At 38.6% G+C, this 10,015-nt stretch overlaps 1 protein-coding gene across 1 annotated transcript; it reads left to right on the top strand.

The window, feature by feature from the left end:
* Window positions 1–443: 443 nt before the first annotated feature.
* LOC121302660 lies at window positions 444–9,737 on the top strand. Its single transcript, XM_041232694.1, has 7 exons — window positions 444–769; window positions 1,467–1,539; window positions 2,153–2,207; window positions 3,458–3,799; window positions 4,859–5,146; window positions 5,692–5,796; window positions 9,346–9,737. The coding sequence occupies exons 1-7, from the start codon at window positions 759–761 to the stop codon at window positions 9,474–9,476; spliced, it is 1,005 nt and encodes a 334-aa protein (XP_041088628.1). The 5' UTR covers window positions 444–758; the 3' UTR covers window positions 9,477–9,737.
* The last annotated feature ends 278 nt before the right edge of the window (window positions 9,738–10,015 follow it).

Here is a 10,015-nt window from a genome sequence, read left to right as displayed (position 1 = left end):
GTGTCATTCCATTTGATATCAAGGTGCACCTTGAACTGTGAAGAAATGTTGAGGTTGAGTGGGGAGAGTATAAACCTTCCTATGTATTCTGAAGTTCAGGGCATCCCGAGATTAACCTGCTGATCACCTTCCTTGATCAAATTAAAGATTACTTCTTTGGACAATTTAGACCTGGAGGTGTAAGGATGTTATAATGCTTCTGAGTGATTTTGTATAGTGTATGAATCAAGCTTTAAAATAAGCTTGTTAACCAAAATGCGTTCTACAGTTGTTGCTTTTAGGACAACCCCTATTTAACCTCAATCTTTGGGAGTTCACATTCTGCAAGTACAGTTTTTTGACATGTGCTACTTTCTCAGCGCGGTGACCTGATTCAAATGCCAAGGAAGCTCTCAGACACGGCACTTTCACATGCTTGTTTTGTGTATATATTGTGTGCGGGCGTGTGTAAATATTACCATTTTGTGGTTTTGTTAGGTTCTGAAAGAAACTGTAACCTCAGTTTTTTTTTTTTTCCTTTTGTATCCTGTACTTTTTGGTTGTGACATTTTTATTACTGTTTATTATTATTTTTATTGTTGAAATGCAAACATTTGTTAAACTGTCAAACAACCTTTATTGTGCAAAAGTGATTGCACTCAGCAGATTGCAGTTCTGATTAATGCTCATTGCTCTCATTTCAAAACAGGAAGCAGTCAGCCTGTGAGTTTCTCACTTAAAACTCAAGTTGATAGAAAGGGGAATTATCCTGCAGTTCCATGCCAGTTTGGTAAGTGGTAAGACCATTGTTTCTGCTGGGACCGTTATATGTCAGTAGTGTCTTTTTATTAGACTGTGTTTTGAATTGTTCTATTTTTGCAAGCTGACTTTTTATTTTAGTTTTTGCAATTAAACTGTATTTTTTCTGTCTTTTTTAATTCAAATTGTATCATTTTTAGTTTTCTGCTGTATCTTGACTATATTGAGGTGGGTGTTGCCTCCAACCCACCAGTCACTATTGTAAAGTACCAGCACGGTTAGGTCAGGATTAGTTTGCTGCTGTTTCGCTTTTTGTTTGGATCACGTATGCAGTGTACAGCTTTGCAAATGAGAAAAGAGTGTAGAAATGAATGAAGAGAGGGAATTCAGAAGTGAGAGAGTAAAGAAGTGCACTCACAATGGTTTTGTGTGAGTGCAAAACACAATGATCTCTCGCTATAAGCACATTCTGAACATTGCATTTGTTTTTGATTGTGTATGGGGTTAAATAAGTATAAAAATATTTAACTTTATATTAATTATTGCCGCAATTTTACTGTGATATGCACCAGTCGCACAATGAACTGAGTCCTCTGCACTAATAGCAAAGTATCAAAAGTGGACACTAACTACACCCTCCTAAATGAAGACCACTGCATCCCATGACAACAATCACGAGACTTTAAACACTTTCAATTCTCTTTTTCTTTTGGCTGATCCTATTCCAGTAAACAGAACTACAAAGGAGAAGATCACCACAAACAGAACGGCCTCGTCCACAACCCCGAAGTCAAGAACATGGTAATAAAATAAATCAAAGCATTTGGTTTGGAAACCAATGGTTCGGACTGCAATCAGGGCTGCCGATAACCTTGCTGCCCGCTCTGTGAAAGGGTTTTCCACTCACAAGGCTAACAGCTGCTCGGGTAATCATTCTAGGCTCAGGTTATTGTCTGGTATACTCAATGGGTGGCTTGCACAATAGTTATTGCATCTGGTGTTTGTAGAAACAGGAGAAGGTAAGCAAGTTTAACTTTATTATTTTGATGTATTTCTTTTTTAGAAACATGCATGATGAAATTCCAATTGCTTTCAGTAATATGGCATGGGAGGCACTTGGAGGGGGGAAGATAACCTTCCTTTAAAGTGATTTCACTCCTTTAGGAGGAAAGTACCGCAAGAGGTGGAAAAAAGACTAAAATAGCATATCTTTCTGTATCTATAATACCTGTCCGTGTAAATAGCTACGCCCTGGACAGTGTGGGACAGAGCAAGCAGTAATAAAGAGCCTTGTGGTCTTTGTGAACAGGAAATACATGCTAAAAACAGGAAGGGCCCACATAGATTAAAGTAAAGCCTTTGCAGTTTGAAGAAGACTTTTCTCTTACATCTTGTGTTCACAATGTTTTCACAGCTAGATCCCGCCTGCACACTGCACGCTGGCCTTTTCCTGATCATTGCTTTCACAGGTAAGAGCGTTTATGTGATCTTTAAAAAAAAACAAAAAAAAACAAAGGTTGACAGATGTGAGGCAGCCCCTATGGCCCAGAGACAGGGTATTGCACACGCCAGGCTTACAGCTGGTGAAATTGAGGGCTCAGTCATGTCACGATATTAAGGAATTGCAACGGTTTATTGTTTATAACTCCTATATAAATTGAGCCAGCCTTTATTCCAACTTCCATTTGTTTATGGAAGTTAATAGTACTAGCAGAACGTTTGTTACCGGTTATTATTTTGATAAGTACAGTGTAAGTAATATATTGGGTTATTCTGGAATAATTTTCACACATGGCAATAGCAACTATCCAATTATTACTTTATTCCTCTTTTTAATAGATATTTCAAGAGGATAATTAAAAAGATATAGCAGTATTAACAGTGAGTGAGCTTGTGTTCTAATTCAGAGTAGAAAGCTAGCTGATAACACAAATACTATCAGTCTGTCATGGATGTATTATTAAGCAGATGTCTCAGGGGTTACTATAGTGATTGTCTGGTAGGGAACGAAAGCCTGTGGTTAAAAGGCCACTGCATTTATTTGTTTATTTCGATATTAGATTTAAGAAATGTTCGAATGTAGAAATGCGTATGTATCTGTATGTTTACAAAGTTATTGACGCACACAGTTACTGAATTTCTAGGACAGGCAGTAAATGTGACACCCAACACACACATTTTTGTATTATTATTATTATTTTTCACGTTATTAATTTTTGGTATTCTTTACAAGATGATCCATTGTTTGTTTAACGTGTTATTATAATGACAAATATTTCTACAGACGTTGTAGAGTGTATAGACCATGCCCAGATACAATGTCCCAATCCAGCACTAGTAACCAAGGGCGTTATTATACTTTCATAAGAGGTGTCCCTTTCTACCACGGAATTGGGGGTGAAGCAGCATGGTTGAGGCTCCCGTTTACCCATCATGCCATTCCATTAGCACGGTCATACTCGCTGTAATGTGGAACACAAATAGCATGGTCTTGTAACTATGGCTCCCAACTGTAGTGTTATAATGTGAGAGCACTGTACTGTAATCAAAAATAAAATAAAATACACACACTTGCAAATAATAACCAGGCCTGTGTGTACATTGTCCTTCACAGAGACATACGTATTTATCAGCCCCTTTGTCAAAAATCTTTTTTTTTTTTCCTACAGAAGGATGTTGGGATGATATTCCTAACACTGTATTTCTTTATCTAACACAGATGTTGGCAGCTGCTCTCCACATTCACCTCCGATCATTAGAGCATCTAAAGGAAGCAGCACCCTGTTGCCCTGCGCCGTCCCTACAAACAATAACTCGAGGATGGTCAGGGTTCAGTGGAGCAGAGGAGAACGCAAGAGTCCTTTCTGTAAATACACTGTTGAAAGCAACACTATTACCCAAAATGAATGCGAGAGTCGAATGGAGGTGATATGGCAAAGCCACCATCTGAAAATCAAAGATCTCACAATCGGTGACAGCGGTATTTACAGCTGTGTAGCTATTAGTCTTATACCCCCACCTTCAATAGAAAACCGAAGTGAACTGACTCTTCTTGTCGAGGGTAGGTATATTTAAGTGTGCGTTTTTTTATGCATTCAAGTCTACCTTTGCGTTTGGTTTGATACAAAGTGAAGTGGAGTGTGCTGAATCAAGGGGGTGGGATTTCGACCTGGGTTTGCAGACAGGGGGAAAGCTAAAGCTGCTACAACAGCCTTTCCTTTGCTCCCTCTGCTGTTACAGAATACAAACTGTCTCCCTTTGATCTGTTTCCATGTGCAAGTGTAACAGCGCAATGCCTGGGTATGAATCACTGGCCACGTGCACCAAAAGCCACAAATGACATTTGAAAACATTCTCTCTTTTATCTTTGCAGTCATTCTGTATGACACCCTGATTGATAGGTGGGCTGCAGCAGCGAGGTGACATTCAAAATTCCGCCTTTCACAACTCTACTTCCTGTCACCCACCATTAACACATTCGTCACAATAAAGGGGGCTGTTTACATATTGCTCTTGTGGGGTGGGTGAGTGGGGGGTATATACACCTTTAATCAGCAGACTGAAGAAGGCACTACTTAACTTGGTTAGGGTTTTACCTTACATTGTGTAGAAAAGCAAGGCTATAACTAATCACCCCTCTCCAAAGCAGATGTAAGTTACTTTGTATGTTATGAACTCATTTAAGTCAATTCAATTTGATGTAAATTAACGCAAATTATTAAAAGCAGGGTACTTTATTAAAACTAATACTTCGCAGCAGTGTGTGGGAAATGTCTTATTTTAGTAAAATGACAGGATGTGGTGGACTGAGAACTGTTAGCACATCCAGCTCCTTTATCAGATGGATTTGCTTGTATGTGATGTTAGAGCAAGGCACAGACAGTGCCTTGCTTGATACAACACACTGCCCCCAACCTAGTGTCCTATAAAGAAAATACTATGCAGGGGCCATAAGAAATGTATGTCAAGTGAATTAAATGGCACGGTAATACTCCAGTTCAGAAATAGAAGGCTCTTCCAGGTGGCCGATGGCTGGAGCCTGTGTTTTTACACTTGTTCGTTGAAGCCCCTCTTTCCACGGTTCCAAGGCGTGCTGACTTGATTGTTTTCTCTTTTCCAGGTATGAAGCTGGAATTGTTTCCCTTGTCTTCCAACAAGTCTCTGGACTGCATACAGCTGGTCTGCAGCCTAGCTGGCTTCTATCCACCCGGAGTCAATGTTACCTGGAGTAAACAGGGGGAGACACTTTCCGATACCCTGCTTACAAACAGCAGCTTGTACCCCTTGAGAAGCACCCTGAGCCTCTGCAAACCCAACTGGAACGAGGGAGACGTGATCTCCTGTCACGTGAACAGCACAGTCACAGCTCAGCCTATCATTCATAACATCACCATTACTTTCCATGGAGGTAATGAAACAAACAAACTTCGAAGAAAGGCTTTCTACACAGTGCTTCCTCCAAATGCAGTCTAGCAAGACTGGGTGAGATTATGTTTCCATGCATCATCTGAAAAGCGAGAATACAGCTGTAGATGTGAACAGGTGTAGATGGGCTAACCCAGGGTCTGTTTACAGGGTGCAAGCACTGCTGCTCTAGAGCCAACTGCACATATATTGGGACTCAATTCTTACATGTCAGGGATCTTGCCTTCACAGCATAGCAGTTAGAGCCTCCAGTCCTGAAGGTTGCAGGTTCACAAAAGTTGATAATTCAGGTTATTGTTTTATTGTTATTTTACATTGAACAGTTGTGAAGTTTGGAAGACAATTATTATTTGTATTTATTTTTTTATTTTTTCATTTTGTGTAAAGTGTAAACTGATCCATGGGCCGACCTAGGCTGCGCAGCGCACTGAGCACAGCTGAGAGTCGTGCCTCTGCTTCTCATTCAGCTAAGCTGAAAGTAGAAAGGAAAGCTGCATGGTGTTCATTGTTGTGTTGCTGTTGTTTCAGCTGAGCAGTGCTGCACCCTGAGCTGGATCACAATCATAGTCACGTGTGTCTGTCTGTCTGCAGCGATCACACTGGGGATCAGCATGTTAGTCAAATATCGGAAAGGTGAGTGAAGACCATTTTACTCAAAGCTTTTATCGCTTGGTGACTCACTAGCCTTACACATGAGGCCCTTAGCAACAGACATATACTGAATTCACAGTACACTTATAATAAGCACCCTCAGAATGAATTGAAAGCATTACAGGAAACTTAAGAGGTGTGCTTTAAGAGAAGTGTTCTTGGGGTGGTGGCTCATATTCACAGGGATTTAAAAACTTGAGAAGATTTTAATGACTGCTTAAAAAACAAAAAACTAACCAAAAAAAAACAACAAAAAAAAGAAGAATACTTTCAAACTGCTGAAAAGGTTTATCAAAATAATTTAAAAAAAAATATAGCCCCCAACAAAACATTGTTTAAAACATCCTTAAAGGTTTGTGAGTAGAGACATGGGAAGATGTTGTGGAGTCTTTGTTGTGAGGCCTGCAGGCCTGGTGTAACGAGGCTCATTGCTATCCCAGGACACCATGTGGTTGGTAACGTGGTGAATGGTGGCAGAAGGTGGTAGTCACAGAGGCGTTGTCAACTGGTTATGTTATTCAAAGTTGAGAAGTCTCCTGTGAACTCAGCTCAATCTTATTTCCAGTGTTATTTACTTGAAACAAAGAGACTCCACAAAACCACCAACACAAAAACATTTCAAAGCACCTAAATATATACATTTGTCAAACCATCACTTTGACCACAAAGTGTCATTATGGCTAGGTGTCAATATCATACCATGCAGGCAACATTCACAGCTCTTTAAGCTATTTAAGTGCAATGTTTCAGTGCAATGCTCCACTGCAATGCGCTTGATTCATACAAGTAAAATGCACTAAATCAGCATTTATTTAGAACAAGCCTTTTGGTAGTTTTAATTTTCGATGAGCAAGCACTGATCCTGTGTCAAATACCGAACTAGTATTTAGGTGGGACCTCGGCTGCACTCCATTTTTTGTGTGAGCTGTATATTTTACTTTGTAGGTCAGCAGAAAAGGTCTATAGCATGTATCTTTACATCTTTAACACGTGGTCACACATTTTCTGCCTCTTATTAACATGAAGCAACAGACCAGAGCGAGCAGTTAGCACTTACAGGTGCTTGGGTGCCATGTGGGTGGCTCTCAGGAGCTGAAGGAAGCTTCCTGTCCAGTTAACCGCATCATGTTTTAATGAAACTCTCTTTGAAACTCTTTCTGTCCCTCGCTGGAGGTGTGAAGAAGTGTGCAGGTCTGAATGTCTCACCGGATTAGTTTCTCTATCCGGGCCTGGTTGTCTTGTGTACACCTCCCACACTATTGCTCTGCAAAAAAGTAAATACGATCTTTGCAGAATTACATTTAATACAAAAACAAAGCAGGTTTTCCCTTTTGAAAATGGTAAATGTAGACACGAGGGAGCTGCATTTAATTTGAAATCCAAATTATTTTAATTTGATCTGTTTTTGTGTTTGTTAAATTGACAGCAACCTCCGATATTTACCGTCACCAGGGCAATGGCTCTTGCAGAGCTGGAGAACCAGAGCACAGTCCTGAGTTGAACTGAGACGCTCCTCTCCTTTCTCCTTTATTAAATTGTCAGTTAATGAGCCAGTTTAGCTTGTCCACATTCTCACATGTTTTTCAGTTCCCCCTCCAAACAGGTCCAACTCGGTCTAGTCCAGTCACATTCTCAATTGGCGGGTATGCCTGCCTGTGGGAAGGGTACAAACACAATGGTTTATGTGGTGCTCTGCCCTGTCACCGTAGGAAACTGAGATAAAGAGTTCTTTCATTTTGTGTGCTGTCAGATCTGCTGATGAAGAATCAGGGGAGCAGCTGGTGGTCTTTAAAATGGACTGTTTTCTACCTTTTGACTTAATCCTTTGTTGAGAAAAAAGTCTTGTTGCATGTACAGTACAGTTATGGCCAAAGGTGTTGCACCACCCCTATTGAATTAACAAATTTTGCTGCATAAAGTCAAATGAAACCTACTGAATAATATTATGTTAGCATAGTGAATCACATACCGCTTTGTAGTTTTCCCATAAAAAAAACTAAAATTGAAAAACGTGACATTTCGAAATCCAACATGAAATACTGTACTACTATTATGGTAGACTTCCAGGAGACTTTTGCGATCTCATTTTGTAATTTCTTTGATTACGTGATATTAATATATAATATCACATATATATATATATATATATATATATATATATATATATATATATAAATTCTGGGTGATGCAAAACTTTTGACCATAGCTGTATATTAATTATTTATTAGTGTTTTCTTTATTGTTTATGTTGTGTTTTGTTATTTATTTATCTAGCATTGCTTTTATGATTGTAATTGCTTGTTTTTATTGTCTTTTTACTATATAAATTGTACAGAGCTTTCTGATGCTTTAAAAAGTGCTTTAAAAGTGTAAAACATTATTATTAATTATTATTATTCTTAGAATATTAGTAATTCTTAGAATGTGAAACTACATGCAGATGGCTTAAAACTCAGTGATTCATTTTTGGATCAATACAGGATTTAAATAAAATCTGACTGTGGTTTATTGATTTGTACTGTGCGTGCAAAACTAAAAAGGAAAGTCCATTATTTTCCTGGGCGTGCCAGTAAACAGTGGAACACAGTGTAGAATGGAAGCCCCCTCAGGTGAGTTCCAGCAGTAAGAATGTTAAATGAAATGTGATGGCTTTCATATTCCACAAGGTGGCAGTAGCTTGTTAGGGACTGTAGAGAACAGCCTGTCAAAACCATAGCAAGCTCACTAAGTAGCTCAGACATGCATTACCAACGCTGCTTTTGGAGAAAGCCCTTGTTTGTGATTAATATGCTTTTACTATGCAGGGCAATGATTTGGATAATCCAGAGATTTGGATCATTAGGGTTTGAATAATGTTTTGGCAGATGTTTAAAAATGGAAAACAACATTACATCTCAAAGCTCACATCTCATTTCCTGAAACAGGTTTGGTGTACTAATGATAGGAACTGATGCTACTGCTTCCGATGTGTGAAGATGTTATCATATTTAGCCATTCTTTTCATATTTTCTAAACCATAGTGTTAGTATGTTTAAGATTAAAAACGCTATCTGAAAAACTTCAAGTTAAAAGTATACTGGCATGCAGTACGTCGCAGGAAAACCAGGACATTAAAAGCTCAAATAAAAACACAGACGAGTCAACCTATTTTTTAAAATGTATTTTTCAAAACAAATTCAGAGATAAACTGCAGGGAAACAGCCCATAAGTGTTCTGCAGAATATAAAGTTCAAAATGGAATGCAGTTCAGAATGAAATCTCTGTCTGAGTTGAGTTATGGATGGTATTGAAGTGGACTGTGTGACTCAACCCAATGCACAGGTGCACTGTGGTGCTTGCAGAAGCAGCATCTTACCTACCATACAAAAGAGCCAAGCTTGTTTGCATGAGCAGCTCCGAAGCTAGTAGAGTTTGGGTTATGTGCACAACATACTTTCCATCTCGCACTCCAACCTCGCTGTGTCTCTTTACCCACTTCACTGGCACGCTGCAGTGTAGTCCTTGAAGATAGATTGTGTTTTCTAATTCCAGGTACCTGTGTGAGGTCACGCCACAATGAAGGGACTGTGTTGAATAACCTTGTATATGAAAACCTGCAGTTCAGCACAGCAAATGAAGGCCACAGTAAAACCAGCGCAAGCAGCTGTATCTACGACAATTAGCAGCACTTAGTAGAGACCAAGTGGTGTGATTTACTTTCACTTTGAGGTACATATTGATTCAAAAGACAACATGATGTGTATGAAATAATTCTGAATTTTAGATATTGTGTTAAAATAAACAACTATACCAGTAATGTACCACACTTGCTGTTGTTGATTTGAAATGAATGTATTGGAGCTGTTTATTGAAGTCATTATGTATGTATGTATGTATGTATGTAAGTATATATGTAAATAGTAAAATAAACATAACATGAATGACCTAAAATTTGTAGTTTTGAGAAGAAACAAAATGTGATGATGTACAATATAGAAGTATAAAGGTAAAGTAAATGGATAAATAGACTCAATACCATGATGCATCACAAGCACATTAATAGATTTAAATATAAGTAAATTTGTGTAGTTACCATGAATACACACACACACACACACACACACAGACACACACACACACACACATACACTATATATATATATATATATATATATATATATATATATATATATATATATATATATGCAATTGAGGTCTCTGA

The sequence above is a fragment of the Polyodon spathula genome, chromosome 30 (genome assembly GCF_017654505.1).
Source record: "Polyodon spathula isolate WHYD16114869_AA chromosome 30, ASM1765450v1, whole genome shotgun sequence".
NCBI lineage: Eukaryota > Metazoa > Chordata > Actinopteri > Acipenseriformes > Polyodontidae > Polyodon > Polyodon spathula.
The sequence above is the reverse complement of the archived record's forward strand: the minus strand, read 5'-3'. Positions and strand labels throughout refer to the sequence as shown.